The sequence below is a fragment of the Macadamia integrifolia genome, chromosome 3 (assembly GCF_013358625.1).
Source record: "Macadamia integrifolia cultivar HAES 741 chromosome 3, SCU_Mint_v3, whole genome shotgun sequence".
In the NCBI taxonomy this organism is placed as follows: Eukaryota; Viridiplantae; Streptophyta; class Magnoliopsida; order Proteales; family Proteaceae; genus Macadamia; species Macadamia integrifolia.
This window is the reverse complement of record NC_056559.1, coordinates 37047271-37068876: the sequence shown is the minus strand read 5'-3', so window position 1 is coordinate 37068876 and position 21606 is coordinate 37047271. Positions and strand designations below refer to the sequence as shown.

At 37.7% G+C, this 21606-nt stretch overlaps 2 protein-coding genes across 2 annotated transcripts; both read right to left on the bottom strand.

The window, feature by feature from the left end:
• Nucleotides 1–2295: 2295 nt before the first annotated feature.
• Nucleotides 2296–4050, bottom strand: LOC122072863 (glycolipid transfer protein 3-like). The gene is made up of 6 exons (XM_042637288.1): nucleotides 3760–4050; nucleotides 3559–3614; nucleotides 3296–3426; nucleotides 3085–3220; nucleotides 2714–2857; nucleotides 2296–2605 (listed from the first exon to the last, which is right to left on the bottom strand). Exons 1-6 carry the CDS (start codon nucleotides 3926–3928, stop codon nucleotides 2570–2572), a joined length of 672 nt encoding a protein of 223 aa, XP_042493222.1. The 5' UTR covers nucleotides 3929–4050; the 3' UTR covers nucleotides 2296–2569.
• A 3045-nt stretch (nucleotides 4051–7095) lies between these two features.
• LOC122074783 (LRR receptor-like serine/threonine-protein kinase RGI2) lies at nucleotides 7096–11183 on the bottom strand. Its single transcript, XM_042639749.1, has 2 exons — nucleotides 7716–11183; nucleotides 7096–7645 (listed from the first exon to the last, which is right to left on the bottom strand). Exons 1-2 carry the CDS (start codon nucleotides 10534–10536, stop codon nucleotides 7164–7166), a joined length of 3303 nt encoding a protein of 1100 aa, XP_042495683.1. The 5' UTR covers nucleotides 10537–11183; the 3' UTR covers nucleotides 7096–7163.
• Between the last annotated feature and the right edge of the window lie 10423 nt (nucleotides 11184–21606).

Below are 21606 nucleotides of genomic sequence, written 5' to 3'. Positions count from 1 at the left end.
CTTGTTTTTTTCAGTTTTTTTTTTTCATTTTTTGTTCCAAAAAAATAGAAACGGACCATAAGTGCACCAAACAGAAGATTCTGTTTTTTTGTTCCAATAGAAACAAAAAACTCCAAAAATGTTTTTTTAGAATGATACCAAACGGAGCCTTGGTGGTGTGGTATTGTTCTTGCCATAAACAAAAGCAAGCAAAAAAAAAAGGGATTTTATTCAATCACCGGATTACATTGCCTCTTGCATGGTAGTTTTCTTCTTCCCTATATATATTTGTTGAAAAAAAGAAAGTTGATCTCGTAAATCTTGTGTCCGAACACAAGAGCGCATAAAAATACCACCCCACCTCCTGTGAAATACAAAATTCCATCTATATTGATGCGATTGTCCGTTGGTGCAAGGGTCACACATCCATGCAATGATCTCTTTCCCACATTTATGAGAGAGTGTTCTTCACTTCTTTGTGGGAGAGCGTAGACTCCATCGGTGCCTCACATAGACTATCTCTGGATCTCTTCTGTCTATTTAGGTCATTTCACATGGGGGAGGCGAGAGACAGACAACGATGGAGACTGTGGTCCCCCACAAAGAACATTATCCCCATATTTATTTTTAGGATCGAGTTCCATGCCCTGTTATATAGCATGCACTAGTACTTCTTTATACGTACAAGTTTTTTCCCCCTACAAACATGATCACCATCATGGCTCTTCAAAAAGATACTTGATCAAGGGAATTGGTCAAGCCAGCAGAGACCATTATTTAGGCTAGCTTGTGAAAACTAATCCTCGTCGACAAGGAACTTAATCATGGATGATGCTTTGTGGAGGAGAGGCAAGACAAATTTTCAATTCCTCCAGCTATATATGGATGAATTGGTAGTGGAAGGAACTTCGTAATTCCTTGCAACTAGAAAATATGCTATCTTGGATATACTATTGAGAATTTCTTCCCATCAGCCATGAATGTAGAACATAAGTCTCTCTCTCTCTCTCTCTCTCATGTTGGTGTATGTTGTCTTGTATTCCGTCGTAGTTTAATCCAATGAGTACTGGTGTAGGTCCTCTAATAGAACATCGCAGTTTTTATTTGAGGGCAATTTTATACCTTTTGGTATTAGAGTTTTTCGCTATATATTTGTAGTGAGGTTTACTTTCTCTATAAGCGATTATGAAAGGTGTGAGAATGAACGTTGTAACCTTATTCTCCATTGATAGTGAAGCAGGATCTAATCTCATTTAGGACTTAGGCAATCTTGCCGAACCTTATAAATTTGTGTACATTGATTGTTCTTGTTTTTGTTTTTAGGGTTGCGTCTCTCTCTCTCTCTCTCTCACACACACACACACACACACACATAAAGACAAAAATAAAGGAGGAGGCATTTGAGAAAAAAAAAAGAATATTTCAGTTGCTACTTCATCCATTAAAATCTACTTCAGAAATAGTTGGGATGAGGTAATAACACAAGTAGATGTTGTTGAGAGAATAGTCCCACATCCATTGGTTACCCTTAAAGTTTCTATTGTGATGTATACTTGTGAGTCCTTCCACCCAAATTAAAGTATCGGTATCGGTCGCCGTATCGATCAACCAAAATTAAGATACGTATCGGAGGGTATCGTATCGTATCGGAGATACACTAAGATATGCTAAAGATACGCATATAAATGGATATGAAACACCTTTCTAAACACTTTTGCATAAAATATCTATTAAAAAAAGCTATTGATAACATGTATTATGCATAAGCACTAAATTGAGGGTATCGCACTAAGAATTCAAGGTTTGTAGTTGTCCCATAAATATAAAATCCTTGTTCCCAACCTTGATTTCCACTTTAGTTAGAGAGAAATATGACTGGCAGCAACTTTGGAAGAAAAACACTCAAAAAATAATGTTTTTTGAAAAAATACCCATCTTGGCCATTATATGACCGTAGTGCACCGTATCGGTACATACCGATACTCACCGATATGTACTGATACTCATCGATACGTACCGAACGATACATACAAATACTCATCGATACATACCAAAATGTATATTTCACCTCAATTTTATATTTTCCATAGAGTATTAGTACGTATCGATAGTGTATTGGTGCATATCGGCATGTACCGTAGGATATATATCGATACGAAAGGATTTTAAAAATTTCATGTATCGTATCGGTGTGTATCGTATCGATCGGCTAAATTTAAGATACGTATGGTATCGTATCGGTATCAGAGATACTTTAAACCATGACCCAATAGTTGAAGCTTTTGATCGAGTTAGAAATTATATTATGGTATCAGAGCAAACATTGTTGCTGCCTCCATCTGGTCTCATATACCTGTGAATCCTTCCACACCCAATATATAGTTTAAGCTTTTGTACAGTTGTAATCATTATTTGCATGAGTTTTTGCTTATTGAATAATACAAATTTACTAGTAAAGAAAATTAAAACACATGTATATGTACATAAGATTGAAGAGTAATAGAGATCTAGAGTAGGCAAAATTAACACTTTGTACATGAAATTATGTTGGAGAAAGAAAAACCAATTCGATTTCTTATTTGTTCTCTACTTAGTTGGATTTTAACTTGTCCAAGTGAAAGCTTCTCTGCAAAAAAGAAAAAGAAAAAAAGAAGAAGATAAACAGAAACTAAGTGATCAGTTTTACTTCTTTTGTGATCAAACAATTGATAGGATATGGATTTTGTTGGCTCACCAGGACAGAGTGAATGTCATCTAAAAGAGGCAAAAGCAAAGAAACCAAGCACTGCACATCCTCCTTTAGCTGGTCATAGTCTTCATCTTCAGCCATGAGCAAGGAAATGAAGGTTTTTCTATCAGGGATCAGCTTGAGAGCAACCTATAAAAATATATTATCAAGGCATTCTTGAGTTGGGGTGGTACAATATGAAACCCATATCTGATCAGATGTCCATGTCATCTCCAACATGTGAAGAAATTAATTGTCGCCAAATCAGCTGCCATGTTGGAAGTAACAGGTCATCATCCTCCATGGGTGGATGCATTATAACTATAACCAAAAAGAGGTGAGGGTGAAGAGGAATAGTTAATAAGCAGGTTTATTACTCTATAAGCAGCTGAAGCAATCCAACCGTGCCATGGTTTCAGTGCAATATCATAAGAAGACTCCACCGCTTGCTCAATGGGCTGGTTTGGATCCTTTACTAATCTGTCTAACAAAGCTACTGCGAAGTCCATAGACCTAGCATATGAGTGAAGCAAGTCATGTTACAATCCTGATTATGAGACTGAACTATTTCTGAAGAGAGAGAGGCACCTGGTGAGCCAAACCAAGGCTCTTGAAGAACTGGTAGGCTTTCTTGCAGTCCCCTCGCTATCCTCTTTCTTCAAAACTTCAACCAAATTTGAATGGATTGAAGGATCTGATTCACAGAGCTTCTCCAATCTCTGTAGAGTAGTAACCAACAAACATATATGAAATTAAGAAGCTCAAGCTTTTCCAATCTCTTGCAGTCCCCTCACTGTTCTGTAAGTGTTTGCTCCAGTTTTAGTTAATTGGGTTTTTCTTGCAATATTTACCTGAATATTCTGGTGTACGTCTTGTCTCAATACCACCATTGTTGGCCCAATCTTATCTGCAAAAAGGACCAGATCGATGGGTAAGTTATTAATTGGTGGGTGTAACAAAGCTATATTGCAGAGCTTGGTGCAATGGTTGAATTGTGTTTCATGTGTGCATGAGAGAGAGAGAGAGAGAGAGAGAGAGAGAGAGGAACCAACCAAGAACTTGAAGAAGCAAGTTGCAGGTGGAGAGAAAGGGCTTGGAAGGGATCATGAGGGCTGTATCCTGATGAATGCCAGGTTTATCTCTGACTACTGAGGAAAGCTCTTCAATGGCAGACCTTATCCCTGAGCCCTTCTTGTCAGACCCTTCTCCTTTCCTCTTCATTTGGTCTCTTAAATCTTCCTCTTCTTATCTCCTACATAGGTTACAAAAGGGTATCTACCCTACCTTTTAGATTCTGAAACCACCTAAAGAGAGGAGGAGAAAGAGTAAAAAGCCAAGCTTTGAACTGGATTTGCATCTGATGTATCCTTTAGTCATCTGATGTTCTTTACTTAAATCATTGGAAGGGGCGTCATCCTCATCACCATCAGACATCAGCCATGACTTCATCTTCTCTGCAATAGAAAATTCTTTTTTCCTTTCATATTGTAGATTGATTGAGACCTGATATTTGACCTCTAGAGTTTACAGTTGTCCTCTCCCTATGGGCTATTGGGTATGTCTAATAACTAAATCTATCTCTTAGATTTGAGAGATTTGATATGAGAATATTTCCAAAACATGTACTGAGGCATAAGAAGGTAGCTCTAAGATCGTTCTTATTGGATGATTTTAGTCTTCTGAGCTCGTCAAATCATTTCCTGCAAAATGCAATATGTACTTAAGAGTTCGAGTCTTGGCATGCGTATCGCCCATTGGTCCTGCGGAAGCGCTGCTTATCGTATAGGGGCTTGTCTTGGAAGCTATGATCACTTCTATAGAGCACCATTTTTCATTAAAAAAAAATAATAATAATAATATGTACCTAAGGGTCAAGGATTGGGGTTGCTTCTAAGGATAAACCCGGCCCATTAGTTTAATTTTTGGATAAGTCAACGATAAGGGATGATTATTGGAGGATAAGGAAGGCATATACAAGATAGTTGACTTCCCAACAAGGGAATCAGTCATTGTCTTACTATGTGATTTGTTGCCTGTGTTTGGTTATGTATTCTGGAATAGGTTCTAGGTGTGGAACATAGCATATTCTGAAATGAGAAAATAAAAAAGAATTGGGTTTTAGAATATATAAGGTACATTTGTCATATAATCATCTCAACCTCAACTTTTTATGGGTCCTAGGCACCTCACCCCTTGAATATCTCAACTTTTAATCGTGGTTAAAGAGAATGAACTAATTCTTTTTTTTATTTTTCTGGGTAAGAAAGAGAATGGACTACATATACACCTTAAGTAGGATTTACGGTTCTGTTTGGTATGATTTCTTGGAATGTATAATTGACCTGAATGTAGAACAAATACAAGATAGTCTTTCTCTTTTATCTCTTACCTCTTGAAACCATTTCATGTATCAATCTTATCGTAATTGGTTGGAATCGATTTGGAATCAACCGAAATCCTAGAAATTGAAATTAGGAAGAAGAAACAAATAATATTTAAAAAAAAAATTGAAGAGAAAAAGAACCAAAATTTATGATCGAATCTAAAATAGATTATAGGAATCGGCATTCAGATCCGATTTCTAAAGCCATGGTAAAGCCTGGTCTTACATGTGGGTCAATCACTCAAGCTAATTACTTTAAACTGAGGATTCTACTCCAAGGTAATATTTGGTATGCATTCTCGAAATAGATTCTGAGTTTTTATCACATTCTACAATTAGAAAAAAAAGAAGAATCAGGTTTCAGAATGCATTCTTTTTGAATTGACAACTAACCAACTTTAAGAATCAATCGTTATGTTTAGGGAATTTAGCTTTGGCAATAGATTGAGTTCTCAGTGGCCAATCATTATAGGTTGTGGAAAAACCTAGGTAATTTATAATTTTGATTGCTTTTCTCTCCACAAGGTATTGATACTCGGTTAGGGTTTTACTATTGGTCTTCCTACTTCACATGCTGAAAAGGTCAATTCATTCTGTTTTTTTGTAAAGTGTAGGATGGAGTATAAAGAGGCATCCAGATTAGATCCTGTAAACTGTAACAACTTGTTTCATCTTATCCTGTATTGACAACAGGATAAAGATTTTCTCATATTTTCCTTCTCTGGGCTGTTTCTTAATTCCTGTAATCTCTTGTAATTCATTGTAATTATTGAATATTTCAGACTTTCTGTAATTCTTGAGGTAGCGAATAAGAACCAGATCTGAATTTTGCTGATGATTAAATAAACTTTGAGGAGAGGTGTTATCTGCCTTGATAAAAGAATAATAATAATAAATACAATAAAATAAAAATATGCCAACATTTTCTGTTAATTTATTTGGTAAATACTTTCATTTTGATGCTTTAAGATTTAGATCAGAAGATTTTCTTATCAATTGGTCCCTAATAAGTTACTGTGAATCTGTGAATTTTCTGAGCCAATCTTCTTCTACTCCTGGATTTAGGATAGCCACATTTCAAAAGACATTTAAAGTTCCTTCTGTTCAATCTCACAATTTCAAGTAATCCTGTAGCCAAGAACTCAAAATGATAAATGATTAAGGGAACTGTGATACTTATGGGTCTTAAAATAAATATCATTGCCTGTTTCAGCAATGGAGAATTGGATCTAGGACCTCCAGGACATATGGATATCCATCTGATTCAAGAATAGAATGAAATATTGATCTTGTAGTTTAAGTATGTTAAGAACTGAATGTTTCAATGACTGGTTTTTCAGAGTAAACAGGGTTCATATTTGGAGTTCCTAAAGGAGTTTCCTGATGCTATATTGCATTCTCAGGCACTGTGTCTGATGAGGGAAGAGGACCATCTGTGGGCCAGAGATGGCCTGTGTCACATGACCAGAGACAATGTATCACTTGAAGAATGAGAGCTGTTTTTTTGTGTCTTAGTTGGGATGTTTTTGAGAAGTAGGCCCATTTGTTTCACATGAGTGTATGTTCTATGTGACTCATGCCAACCAAGGTTGGGTCAAGACCCATTTCCATTTTCTTCTCCCATCTCACAGATGACTCAATTTGTGGGAAAGCTATTGGTCTGTGGCAGGTGTCCAGTGTGAAAGCTGCTAGGCTAATGGAGTCTCAATCGCTGTTGCTTTATGTTGTGCAATGATTCTACTGATCAAATTGAGAGAGAAGGCTGGGAGGATGTGGAGAAATTATCAATCTTATTTCTTTAGGATTCTTTTTCAGTGTGAAACAGAAATTTAGTTGATTATCAATTCCTCTTTCATCCTCTGCTTTTGAGAATCAGAGAATCCTGATTGATTTAAAATAAAAATACCAATTAAAGTGTAAGAAAGAAACCAAAAGAAGAGTAAAAGTTCAGTAGGGAAGCACAAGCTACATCAATAACAAATAGGTTGAACCAAATGCAGAATTATTAGAACCAGAATGGAATTCAATAGTCTTATTCCAAAAAGAAGATCTATACATGTCAATGAGAAGAAATCAACCTGCTCCAGATACATCTTTTGGGCAAATAAACAAGGAAGATGAACTGATAAGTGGTTCCGATGATCTAGAAAAACTAGTACAGTGGACTGCTGCTTTGGGTTTGCTAGCTACTTGCTTGCCCACAAAATTTGGTTTGTTGAAGTCCTCGGTCTCATTCCTGATCTCCTTGAGCAGAGCTGTTACATCTTTCATGGCGGGTCGCTCATCTGGGCAAGGGTTCACACATAAGAGAGCCACACCAAGCACTTGAAGCATTTCTTGGATCTGAGTACCCGATCGGCATTGAAGTTGCTGATCAAGAATGGATGCTGCTTCTACTTCTGTTTCTTGAACCGACTTTCGAACCCAACTGACAATGTCGGTACCATCAGGTATCTGATGGTCATTTGGCTCCATTCCAGTTAAGACCTCTAGAAGAACCACACCATAGCTGTAAACATCGCTTTTCGCTGTGATCCTCAAGCTGTATCCATACTCTGCAAGCAAATACTAATTCAGGAATAACATATTAGGAAGGAGGAAAGAAAATGAAGTGTCTTTACATACCAGGCGCAATGTACCCATAAGAACCTGCCACAGTGCAGGAATATTTTGCACGGTCTGAGGGATCTACAAGCCTTGCAAGGCCAAAATCTGCGAGATAAGCTTCAAACTGTGATCCGACCAAGATATTATTAGCTTTGATATCACGATGAACAATTGGGGGGACGCAGTCATGGTGAAGATAGGAGAGACCCTGGGCTGCACCCATTATTATATTGTATCTTGAATCCCAGTTTAGATATACCTTCTTCTCATGAAGCAATCCAGCCAAACTCCCATTACTGATGTAATCAAACAAGAGCAATCTAGTTTTCCCTTTAGTACAGCAACCCAGAAGCCTCACTATATTCCTGTGCCTGATTGATCCAAGAGTCTGGACCTCTGTAGAATATGAGTCTCTCTCTGGAAAATCACCATTTTCAACATGCCATAACTTCTTCACTGCAATTAGCTGACCTGCTTGGATCTCAACACGGTAAACCACACCAGAGGAGCCTTTTCCAATGATGTTGGAATCTAACAACTTTGTAACAACATCGTCAACGGAGAAGTTTATCTTCTGAAAAGGGGTAAACTCCCAGTCTGATCCATAGTATTCTTCCTCATCTCTCCTGACTGCTGCTCTACCAGTCCAGCTAATGAATAAGACTCCCAAAATTACGATTACAACAACTGACATTGTACTGAGCAGAACACGGAGAACTAAATTTTTGGTGTAGAGGTTTTTTTTAGCTTTGCATTCATTACTATTGATGCAGAGCTCTTCATTAGCACGAAGAAAGGCGGTGGGGAGCTCTCTGAAAAACTTTGTGCCGGGAAGATGGCCAGAGAATTTATTGTATGAGAGATCCAGGGAAACAAGATTTTCGAGCATACCCAATACCCTTAGACTTCCTGTCAACATGTTGTGAGACAGATCTAAGCTAGCAAGCCTCGAAAGATTTGAAAATTCTTCAGGAATCGGGCCTGACAGAGAATTCCAACTCAAATTCAATAGGATATCTAAACCCTGCAAGCTACCAAGCTCATTTGGGATAGAACCTGTGATTTTGTTGCTGCTCATATCCAACAACTGTAGATCCTTACAGAGACCCAAGGATTTGGGTATCGAACCAGTAATGCAGTTTCCATATAAAACTAGTTTATTCAACAAAGTAAGATTTCCCACGTTCTCTGGAATGGATCCGGATATTCTATTCATTGAAAGATCTAAAATATTGAGATTTCTAAGAGATTCAAAAGAGGTGGGAATCATGCCTTCAAGTTTATTTTCATGCAAATCAACCATTTCTAGCAGGGTGCAGTTACCAATTTCTGGAGGAATTTGTCCAGAGAATTGATTCTCTGATAACTCAAGAAAACTCAAATGACTTAAAAGACCAATAGCCGCCGGAATTTGACCTGAAAATTGGTTTGAGCCCAGGCGTAGACGGATTAGGCTGGTGCAGCTACCTATTGTTGCTGGGATCTCACCAGACAAATCATTGGATAACATCAAAATCTGTGTTAAATTCTTCAGATTGAATAAAGACATTGGAACTGGTCCAGATAGGAAATTGTGGGAAAGATCTAAGGCTTGAAGTTTCTCACAACTGCCTAATTCAAATGGAATGCTTCCATTGAGCTGATTCTGCCATGCATAAAACAGAGACAACTCCTTTAGCTGCCCAATTTCCGCGGGAAGCTCACCAGAGAACCTGTTATTATCCAGTTCAAGTTGTTTCATGTTGGATAAGTTGCCAATAAATGGAGGTATGTTACCAGAAATGTTGTTATTAGACAGCAAAAGCCCCTCTAATGCTACCAAACTAGAAAGTGGAGGAAGTTCACCATTGAGTGAATTCAAAGAGATGTCGATAACTGTCAAATGTGAACAGTTTGCAAGAGCTACTGGTATTTTCCCATTTAGATTGTTTTCCCATGACAAGATCCTTTTCAAAAATTTCAACTGGCCTAATTCAGCAGGAATCTTGCCAACCAATTGGTTTTCATATAAAAACAGATTTTCTAAAGCGGAGCAGTTGCCAATTTCGGGTGGGATCTCACCGGAGAGGTTTGCAGTGTAGACTGAAAGAGTTTTGAGATTCTTCAGTTCTCCTATACCTGAAGGAATTTGCCCAGAAATCCCAGTATCTGCAAGTCCAAGAAACATTAGGCCTTTACAGTTTGAAATCTCCATTGGAATTTCTCCATAAATTCCTCGATTTCCGCCTGCCCGAAGGATTTCCAGACCTGATAAATAGAATAATTCTGCACGAATTCGTCCTGTGAGCTGGTTGTCAAAGAGTTCAAGTTGCTGAAGTTTTGAACAGTTGCCGATTTCAGGTGGAATCTCACCTTCAAAGTAATTGGAATTCAATGATAACAGTTGTAGTTTGGACAATTTTCCAATATCAGAAGGGATGTTTCCATTGAAAGCATTGAGACTGAGGTCAAGAGTGGTCAGCGAAGATAGATTTGCAATTGACGCTGGGATTTCTCCTGTGAGATTTCCATTTGAGAGCACAAGGGTGGTGAGGGAGTTGAAGGAAAGGATCTGAGTGGGGAATCTGCAGGTAGGGAGGTTGATTGACTTGATTGTGATTTCTGTTACAGAACCTTCTGTAGAACATTTAATATAGGCCCACTGGCACGGATCTTGGTGGGTTGCGTTCCAAGAAGAAAAGAAAGAAGAAGAGGAGGAATTGAAAGTAGAGAGCCATGAAAGAAGGGACAGACCTTCATGGTTTAAAGCATGGATAGGAAGATAGGCAGCAATGTTTAGAAATAAGAATAATGTATAAACTAGATTTCTGGACATAATGAGGTTGGTCTTGTGGTACATACTGTTAGTAGTTATGGAAAAACCACTCACTTCTTTCAGATGTTTCCTCTAACATGAGCAGTGGAATGTGAAGTAGTTACGGCAAAACCCAGCTTCTCAGCTCCTCAAAGTTGTTCTTAATGTTTTCTCCTGCCTGGGTAATAAGTTATGGAATAGCGCTTGGCTTCCTCTAGAATTACAGAACATATCTGGTTTAAGTGGGGCTCTAATAAAGAGGTTGAATTTTAGGTGCAGGAGAGACAGATTCATTTATAGTTTTAAGGCATAGAATTACCGAGTACTGAATGATGGTGATGAAGAGAATTAAGATTGCAGTTGAAATGAATGCTGGTAAGTAAAAGGCTTTGTCTTCTTTGAAGTTTTTACTGATAATGCACCTGGTTGTCTGTTGTTCTTGTTTTGTGTAGCATGAGAACCATTGGTCATACAGTGGTATTCTGGATGTAGTACAGTGAAATACAGTGTTGAGGGGATTTTCTGATCATATCAGACTACTCACATCATCCGATGTAGGATCGTTGCTTTCTTATGGAACCCTAACACTATTATCCAATGAATTACAATGCCTTGAAAGGTCCCAGGATTTGTTTTGATCCCTAGAAACCCAATAATTGGAGGAAGACAGTAACCTATGAGTCTCATATGTTATATGTTATTGAGAATATGGCCTGTATGGGCTATATATGGTTGGCATGGTGTGACAGATCTATCATACATATAGGGCCATGGGACCTAGTTAATTTGCAGATATCCTAACTGAATTGGATTATAACAATGGTCCAATCTATGACATTCTTATGAATGGTAGAAATTCCGAAATCCGGAGTTTGAGAGGGACAACTGAAAGATTTAGATATCTTCAGATTGCAGTGCATGTGCAGATGTTGGGGCTTGGGACCCCTTTTGAAGTGATTTTTCCTGTGAGATATTCTAATCTACATATCAACTTAATTAGAGGAACATAAACTTTCACATTCTTTGTGTTGTTTATACAAACCAAAGCAAAGCTCCAGAAAGAATGAAATCTGGAATGATGTTTGAGGAGATTATCTAATCAGGTCAATTTCATGTGTTCCCCTGCACTTAGGGTTGTAACAACAAAAGAAATACCAATCCATCAAAATGGTGGGGCTTTGATTATAGACCATTTAAACCCCATAATCAGAAGAGCAGGTGCAGTGAAAATTCCAATGGATTTTGAGAGGACAAAATGACACCACAGAAAAGAAATCCTTTTCTTATATGCAATTCTGGTAAGAGAAAGCCTCAAAATCAGTGGAGATAAGGCATTGAAGAAGAAACAAGTTGATCTAAAGTTGCTTTTTATGATAGGGTATATGACTACAAGTGCTCCTTGCTGTTCATGTATATTTATATAGTGGAAAGATTTTGGTAGATTTCATGAATCCCTCATCTGTGATCCAGAAAGCCCTTGCTCTTTCCTCATGCATGAACCTGCCAACCCAAAAGCCAAGGTCCACATTCTTCTTAAAATGATAATTTATGCTTTTTGCTGTTGAAATTAGGTGGCATGAAGGCTAGTGTTTGTACTTTGTCCAAAACTCCAAACTCATTGCCTCTTCATTGCTTGGTTGCCTCATTTCTTAGTTCTTAATCTATGAGAGGAGCTGTGAGGTAACCAATGCAAGGGCTGGAGAGAAAATACAATTGGTGGAACCCATAATGTTTTGTTTCTCACTGTCATGTTCTTAACTTCTTCTTATCCTTTAAGGGGTTGGTCCCAACTCTTCAGTGTTTGGCTGCCCCACTTCAAAGTTTTGCTCAAGTGATAGCTGAGTAGTGAATGGAAGTGGGAAAGCTAGAGATACCCAACTAAGAAGAGAATAAACAGAAAGATTGAAGAAATAAAATGACAACTCAAAATATGAGAGCTCAAAAGAGGTTAGACGTCAAAGTCTCTTAGATTGGGACGTGTAGCTGAAGATCCATAATAAGTGGTAGAATAGAATGAGAAGGTGATGGAAGGTAGCCATGTACGTCACGCAAGGCCAGCATATAGTCGTGTCCCAGGAGATTCTACATAAAGTTCAATTGGATTGTTGCGTCGACGCTGGTGTTCATGTTGCTTCACTAAGAAAAAATAATAATAATAATAACAATAATTTTATATGGGAAGAGGGCTCTTTAAGCGGGTAGCATTGAGGAGCGTACTAATAGGTGTGGTGAACCGGTTTCATACTGTTATAGTAAACATCAAGAAATATGAAAAATAAATTAAGACAGATCTATATAACACATAGAGATTTAACAAAGTTAACACACTAATGTGGTGTGCTATGTCCACGGATGAAGAAAATGTTTCACTATACAGAAGAAAGATTACACCCAAGCGATGGCGAGAAAACTCGCCCTAAAACCCTAGCTCGAAAAACCCCCAAATTATAATGATTTACTCAACAAGTCGATTGTACATTATATACTCCAAGTCACAGGTCGATCCATCGGGTCGTGGTCAATCGGGTTGAACCATGTCAACCCAATCCCTCTGCTTCCATCACAAATCTCATAAAACTTTTCATTCGGATCGCCATCAAAATATGTCGAAGTGGGTCAATCTTCAAAACGAGTCAAGAATTCGAGACAAACTTAACACATACATAGGAGGGTAATGAAAACATTTCATGTGACACTGAGAGAAGGTGCTAATGTACTCTCTTTTGAGGGATCTATGCACATGGGTTTAGTTCATGATGTCAATCACTGCCGATATCACTACTCATGGCAAAGGTCCGATTCCAAATCAAAACACAAGTTTTTCACAAAAAAAAAAATCATACCATATCGAAAAACCATTTTTTTTCATTTGTTAAAAAAAAAAATTAAAAAAATAATTATGCATTGGCTGATCCATATAAATCGGCTGAACCAGCTTTAGGTTGTAATGGAACAAATCGAAACTAAACTGTTGAGCCACAGTTCGATTTTGATTTCAGTTTGGTCTTTTATCTGGTTGGTTTAATTGGCCTTACCGGGCTGTTATCGATTTGGTTTTGGCTTTCATATATACACATTGAAAAATACTAAATATAATCGGTTTTATCCCTTTTTTTGTGGGGTTAGTTCGGTTTCTAGTTTCGATCAGTCTGGTTCAGTTTTGTTTATACCAGTTTCATAAAATCCCAAACCAAAACCAAACTGATAAGGGTGATCGATTTCCAAAATCGACCTTCTGATATGTATAAGGTTCAACACACCGCTACCCCACCAGCTGCGCTAAGCAATCATTCTTAATTGAAATACACTTAATTCATTGCTTTAGTGTGTTAGTCTATGCTATAACCAGTCGCAATAGAGCTCGAGCGTTATGGGCCAATGGCTTATGGGCTAATTAAGATTGTGTTTGCTATTAAATTTTACAATACCCGATTGTTCTTTTTTTATTTTTATTTATTGATTTTTTTTTAAATCGACATCATCGGTACCAACTACCGATACGATACTTAAACTGATCAAATGTTATTAGTAAAAATTGATTCTCTTTTTTGAATTTATGCCCGATATGAGCTGATACAGCCAATCCATATCTTATGAATACAACGGCCGCCGCAGTTCCCACAAGTGGATTGGGATTGATGAGTGGACCCCACACATCTCCATTCTCTTCCGCAAGATTTTAAGACCGAAAACAGCCAAAGCAACTAATCAATGGACGCAACGTAGGTTTATTCTGTCAGGGACGGAGATAGAAATCATGGGAATGATTCCAACCGTCTGATCAGTCGCTTTCAATATCCCATTAGGATTTATAGGAGGGGCCGATGGGTGAAGAATTGAGAATTAAAAACAGGATCCCCATGTGCCGTGCGTATCAAGAAGTCGTGAACTTCAAATCACACGTTTCATATTTAGTGGTCCCAATTTCGAAAACCAAAAGAGGACCATCTGATCCCGAGGCGTCACCATCCATCGCGTGTTCAAAACTTCAAATACGTACGCAAACCGCAAACACCCATGTGATCAGTTGATGTCCCCATTTATTTGTTGTCGTTGAGATTACGATCTGATCATGATATTAGATGTGGACCTCCAAAATTCTGGAATTCCAGGATTCATCCTATGGATTTCCAATCAAGCCAGGGTTTGTCAACTGGTTGTTTCCGGTTAATTGGATTCGGTTAGGTTTAATCGGTAATCTGACATAGCAGGCCAAGGTATAGACACATTTCTATTTGATTGATCTTTTTCGATTTATAATTGGGCTTAATATAATTAGGTTAAATGATCTTAAACGAAATAATCAAGGATATAAACTGCCGGTCATCAGTCAGTTCCAATTGGCCAACCGTCCGACCTCCACTACCTTGCATTGGGAAGACCCGATTATTAATAGATCAGTGCTTGAGTCTAACAGATTTAATAATGGTCGGGCCGATCTTATGCTTTAACCAGTCGGCACATGCCAACTTTTTACACTACACCCCACCCCACCCCACCCCACCCCAATCCAACCCATCTCCAAAAGGTTTTCAATGGGAGATTCTGATGTTCTCAGGTTGACACTGAGAGGGGGGTGAATCAGTAGTTTAAAAAATTTCCTTAATTGCAACCCAACAAAAACTTCCAATTTTCAAGTTCTAGATTGGCCGAAGCAATCCCGTAATTACAAATCATGCAAACAACGATACGTCCACCTCACATCACAATGTGGTTGAGTTTACTAGACAGTGTCCCATCACTCTGCACAACACGCACTTCAAATATATGTAGAAAAATAAATGCGAGACAATAACACCAGATATACGTGGTTCAGTCAGAGTGCCTACTCCACGGAGGAATACCCATATAGGGTTTCGTATTTTTCCAATACTCAACTTTTTAACCGCTACAACGGTCTAGGAACTTATCCCTGCTTCAATCTGAGATGCAACTCAGACAAGGGCAACAACTCCACACCTTAGACAAGCCCCAACTTGCTAGGTTCACAATTTTAAATCAATAAAATAAAAATCCCAACCCAATACATCATTGATCTAGAGTTTCTCAACAATAAACACTCTAGAATACAAAAATACGGATTTCAGATACGAGTTACCTCAGCCTGTGTAAACCCCGTTGATGATTGCTTGCTTGACATATAGAAGAACATGCTGAAACCATCAACATAGCAGCCTTTTGGATCTCTCTCAATGTTGCTTCTCTCCTCTCTCTCTCTCTCTCTCTTTCTCTTTCTCGGTTTTTTCTAGTAATGGAGAGGTGCACTTTACTTTGTCGAGAGGATTCCTTTATATCACAAAGTCATCTGTCTAATCTGCTTCGTATCTACTCGATCTCGGAGTCTTATTATATGTTGTTGTCCACCACTTCTCAAGCTATCCACGCATAAGGAATTCTATTTCTCACGGGCTCAATCCGTGAACAATAAAGTTGTAATTTGATCACACGTATACAACTTTTTATCTCAAAGGATTTCATATTCAATACGGAGTTGAACTCCTTGCTAGCCACGTGCTTCAGTAAGAGAAACCAAATTTGTTTGAACTCCCATCTTCAATTTGAGCTTCAAGCTTTGTTGTCCACGTAGAGATGAGTTATTCTATTTGATTAAACTACTGAAGTTCTATATGATATACCCATGTGGACCCTTGCTTTTTAAATCCTTGCAAACTCACCAACCTTCTAGATGTAGAGCTCAATGTTGTCCACATGCTGATCAAGTGAGATTCAAATCCTAGTAGGAATAGGATTAATGGGATACTTTGAATTTGAGTCAACTTCCTCAAGGTTGATTTATTGTATCAATCCTCGAGCTGTTATGCTTCAATGCTTGTTGATTTCACCATCTAATATCTTAAGATGTTGTGTTACATAAAAATTCCTAATATAAGAGCTGTAGTTCTTGGCTGGTTCAAGTACAAACCACAAAACCGATTTTCTGCTTACTTAATTAAAGTGGTTTTCTTTCCTCATCATATTTGTGGCTGATGTAATGTTTGATACAAACAAATTGGTTCAATCCCGAATCCAAATATCGAACCTAAACAAATCGAGTCAATTATCGAACCAAAACCACCACACTGCTGCCAACAATGACAACACTTGGACCCAATTTCTCAACAGATTCATATAACCATATTGGGAGAGGGTTGTCTAAGCAAATGGTATAAGGTAAAGCACCAATAAGGTGCAATGAAATAGTATCATAGGACGACACTGATATCATTTCATATAAGGAGAGATAGAAACATATGCTAGCATACACCCTCTTTTGATGGCTTAGAGAACATTTTCCCATCATATATATGGTTACAATCCTAGCACGACATTTCCCCCAACCCTCGATGGCTGCGTGCAACTCCCATGTTTTGTGTCAATGTACTTGGGATATAATGGCTCCCTGGCCTTAGGTAGTTTGGATTTGACTAATATTTTTTATTATGTCACCTGTCTATCTGACGCATCAATCTCCATCTTTAATTTATCTAAGTTTGGGAATGATAACATAAAATGCTGGAGTTATGATTTATAAACTAATTTACTATAGTTAAATGAGGATGTTAAGATAGATACGTGGTAAAATTAGAAAAAATAAAATAAGAAACAAATAAATTAAAGCAAAATTAAAAAATTGAGATGACATGAATATGAGCAATAGATTCTTTGAATTCTCTCTAACATAAGGATGATTTGATTCAAATTGAAAAAGATAAAAGAATCAAAATTACTCTAGAAAAAGTGGTGAAAAAATACATGTATAATGTTCCATATATAACAAATATAGTTTTTAATAAAACTTATTGAAGGAAAAAGGTCGATGCTACCGACTCGATTTAATTGTGATAAAACTGTGTTTAGTATTATGCTTGGCCTAGCTCACTTACGCTCGACCTGTTTGGCTAGGTTCAGCTAATATCATGCATGGACTCTTAATCTCACAATTAACTAATAAAAAATTATATTAAATGTTTAATTAATTGACATGTCAATATTATGTTTACTTAATTAATTTAATCAGTGACCGACCGAGCTTAGTGCACAAAGGCAAGCTGATGTTGTCACACTTTCTCACTCATTGTGTCGTGGACAGCCTAACAACCACTTGAAGCCTAGAGGGGTCTCTTCAATTCTCAAGGCCCTAAACACGCCTTCACCTCTCTCCCTCTCTCTCGGTAATGGTGTCGGTAACATATCGGGCATGTAAGAATACCGCTGATATCCAATATTGATATAACACTAGAGTGGTGGTAGGGGTGTCAATCGGTCGGTCTGGCTCGGTTTCGGTCTGGGTTGAGTCGGTTTTGGTGTGGAAAAGTTGAAACCGAAACCAAACCAATAAAGAAATTCTGGTTTCGGTTTCGATGCGGTTTGGTTTCGATTTGTCTTCGGTTTCTTAAATCGATTTGTAACCAGATTGGTTTTGATTTTTGGTCCAGTTTGGATTCGAATTTCCATACAAATGTTTACAAAACTATGCAAATTTTGGTTTTTTTTAATGAATTTTGGAGTGTTTCGGTTTCTTACCGGTTTGGTTTCAGTTTTGGTCTGGGTTTTGAGCCGATTTTGGTTTGGTTTCAGGTTCATCCGGTTTTCGGTGCGGTTTGGTTTGGTTTTGGGGTTGCAATACTCCAAACTGAACCGACCCAATAAGGCTTCGATTCGATTTGGTCCGTGTTGTTATCGATTCGGTCCAACCGATTTTACCGGTTCGGTGTAAGAATTCACACCCCTAAGTGGTGGTATCAATACAAAGGAAGATAAAATGACTAAAATAAAATAAAAAAAATCTAAGTATCAGTATTTTAAAAAACGAAACAGTTCGATTCGATTTGATATGATCAGATGATATCGATATCAACCTAGACTGATATCAATATCAAAGACCTTGGGTCCCACCATGAAGGAATAAAAAAAATAAAGCCTCCATCCATCCCATTCTATCTAGGATCTAGCTATCTATACAGTTACAATATGAAGCCACTTGCATGCCATACCAGCTTTGTTTCCTGAGTAGGTAATTAGGCAAAACTGGTTTAAGTACGTCAAGGATTAACATCAAATTTAGTAAATGCTAATGATCTAGAAACAACGTGGGCATGGTGTAATCAAGTTCATCCTAATTAACTAGTATTTTTAGTATTAGATTAATTAACATTAGGAGTTGGTAATCAACACGTCACTAATAACTAATAACCCACACCTACTCTTCTGAATTGATGATCATAGACAAGGCAAGAATCAGAAGTTTCCGATTCATTCCTTATCCAGCCAATGAATGATGAAAGAAAGAAAACTTCATCAAATTTGGAAACCAGTCTCCCCTGGCCCCCTCTAGTACTTCATTTGCAAATTTTAAGTAATCTTCTAGGTGCCATTGTGGATTGGAGGTGTCAAATTCCATCTTGAATTGGTTGGATCGATCAAAACCGACTGAGAAAACCAAATAGACCAAACTCTATTGGTTTGATTTTTCTAGAAGCCCATGGAATTTTTTTTATTGTTTTTAGTGAAAAAGAAAATATTAAAGAAAATGAGCAAGAAGACAGCCAAAAGGCAGGATACAGGCCAAATTAGCAAGAAGCTAAAAACACCAGACTGTCCTCAGATGAGGCAAACGAAAAAAAATACATGGACCAACAGGACAATGCCAATTAAGTTTTCCATTGCTTAGAGCGAAGGTAGTATGGGGCAAATTTGATACGGTTGCTCCATCCAGTATAAATGGTATGACCATCAGATTCTTCACATGGCATTTCCTATGAATCGTTAACATGTTGAATCAACTTAGTATCTTTCAATTCTGTCTCTTCCACTAGAGAGATCAATTGAAGAAGCTGCATGCCAATCTGAGATATGAAGAAATGGAGTACCTTCCTCAGAATTCGTCTCAATATCAAGATTCGAAAATGCTAGAGAGTTTGAAAGGTCCTCCGAAGAAGCAACTGATGAATTATCAACCCATGGAAATTTGAACAAAATGGAAATCCAAAAACCCAACAAAAGTTTTTTCATTATCTTTTTGGGAAAAAGAACGTTGATACGCATCGTGTGTACTGTATTTTAACACCTATCAATGTCTATCTCTCTCCGCTCTCCTATGAAACAATATATATACACCTATTGTGGGAGGAGATAGATAGACACATGGAAGAGCTAGTGTACACTACAGTACTACACAGTTGAATAGGAAACTCAATCTAGGAAGAGGGTTTCGGAGGAATCCACCCGTCTTATACCAATAATTGTCCTTGAAAAGGAATAATTCACATGGGACCCACATATTCCCACATATTACGAAAGGGTGAAAGAAAAAAATAAAAATATTTATGTGAGAGAAAAACTACACTCTAGTGTTATGGGAAAGTTTTCCTCTTTTTTAAATACAAAAAATAAGGAATTGGCTGGCACAGTTTCGGGTTATGCAACCATGTGTCTCCCTCTCCCCCTCGTAGTGAAATGTCCCTCACTCATGGCTGTCCCCCCTCCTAAGTGTCTGTTAACCGCTAGTTTTCTTGGAGCGGGTCACGTGCCCTAACCTTATCTAGAAAATAAAAATCTAAACAAATTAACAAAAATCCACAGTAGAGACCGAGAACAACCCGTAAAAGAAAACAAATAGCAAACCAGAATCAAATTGGATCAAAATTAAACCATTCGAAACCAAACTTCACCTTAATGGTTCGGCTTCAGCTTGGCCCAACATATGCCTAAAACCGGTTCAGTTCAGCTCCAGTCCATGAAATTGAGCTGAACCAAACGGTTGACACCTCCTATGCTACTAATTATAAAATGGTGGTTGTAGGGTTGTTGTATGGCACAAACCAAAAAGAACCCTTACGAACCCAACCCAACTTATTGCCCACCCAAGCAGCTGTGATAGAGTCTTTGATGAGCTTCCTAATGAAACGTCAATGTGAGATCGATCTAGATGGGGGACCATCAACCAATTTCAGCTTGGCATGATTCTCACTACTTCCGGATTTGGATATTATAAAGACTAATTACGCTTGGCCCTGCATGTCATGGTCTACACCACCCAAGGTGTAAGTGGCCTCTACCCTTTCTTTCTTTTCTTTCTTTTTTCTGTAATATATTTGTACCTTTTCAGTTTATCTTTGTTTTTGTTTAATGAAGGTGATTCATCCATGGAGAAGGAAGTATTTCTTCATAGAAGCTTATCATTTTTTATTTTTTATTTTTTATTTTTTTCATTGCCATAGGATAGATGTTAAAAAGTAAAGGAGGGCATTTCAGACCTTCAATTATTAGGAAAGTAATAATAACCCTAGGATTTTTGGGAAAACCTTCTCTACACGTCGAAGGAAAACTTTCTTCTTGTTTAATTATATTTAGATGTGTATCAAATTGACAGGAATGACCGGGAGTCACCTTGGATCGTAGTTCCTAAAAAGTATTTCAATACTTTTTCAACTAGGAAGAAGAAGTTTACATAGCTAAGTCTGTGGTTTTTCAGATTTTTTTATTCCTAAGTGTGAGATGTTGGAGTTATAGAGTTATAATCCTACATTGTTTCGTATACTTAAGGAGACCTCTCCACATAATGCTTTTAGGTTTTAGATTAGACTCTCTAATATAATGTCAAAGCTCGGGTCGTTTCTTATCCTTCTTAAGTTTTTTTTTCATGTATACATGAGGGGGGAATATGAGATGTTGGGAGTGATAGTCCCACATTTGATTATTATGATCATCGGTGCTTTCATATATTTGAGGAGCTCTCTCTTAATACCTTAAGGTTTTAAGTTAGACCCTTTTACAATGAGTTTTACTCCCCTAGATGAGTTTCCTTTGTGTCTACCTTTTTTTATTCTCACATAAGCTTACTGCCTACAATGAGGATCGTTCACAGACCGCACTAGCCTAACGTGCACCTGGTATACGTGACTTCTAATCCTACACTCTCTCTCTCTCGCTCTGTTCCTCTTGGACCTCAACCATTACTTCCTCCCATGAATGATAAACCCGTTTGCTAGTGAACTCATATGACATGAACAGTGAAAGAGAAGACTTTTGAATTTTGATTATTTGGCTAAAGATTTTTCTCAACATAGTTTATGAGATCTGCACTAGGACAACATGAACAGTAAAAGAGTATGG

Excerpts from the sequence above, each read along its gene's own strand:
- LOC122074783 (XM_042639749.1), bottom strand. The coding sequence starts at position 10,536 with ATGTACCACAAGACCAACCTCATTATGTCCAGAAATCTAGTTTATACA. Across the intron at positions 7,646-7,715 it reads TTATGGGTACATTGCGCCTG|AGTATGGATACAGCTTGAGG; the intron begins GTATGTAAAGAC and ends ATTTGCTTGCAG.
- LOC122072863 (XM_042637288.1), bottom strand. The coding sequence starts at position 3,928 with ATGAAGAGGAAAGGAGAAGGGTCTGACAAGAAGGGCTCAGGGATAAGG. Across the intron at positions 3,615-3,759 it reads CTTGCTTCTTCAAGTTCTTG|ATAAGATTGGGCCAACAATG; the intron begins GTTGGTTCCTCT and ends TCCTTTTTGCAG. Across the intron at positions 2,858-3,084 it reads TTGCTTCAGCTGCTTATAGA|GTTGCTCTCAAGCTGATCCC; the intron begins GTAATAAACCTG and ends ATATTTTTATAG.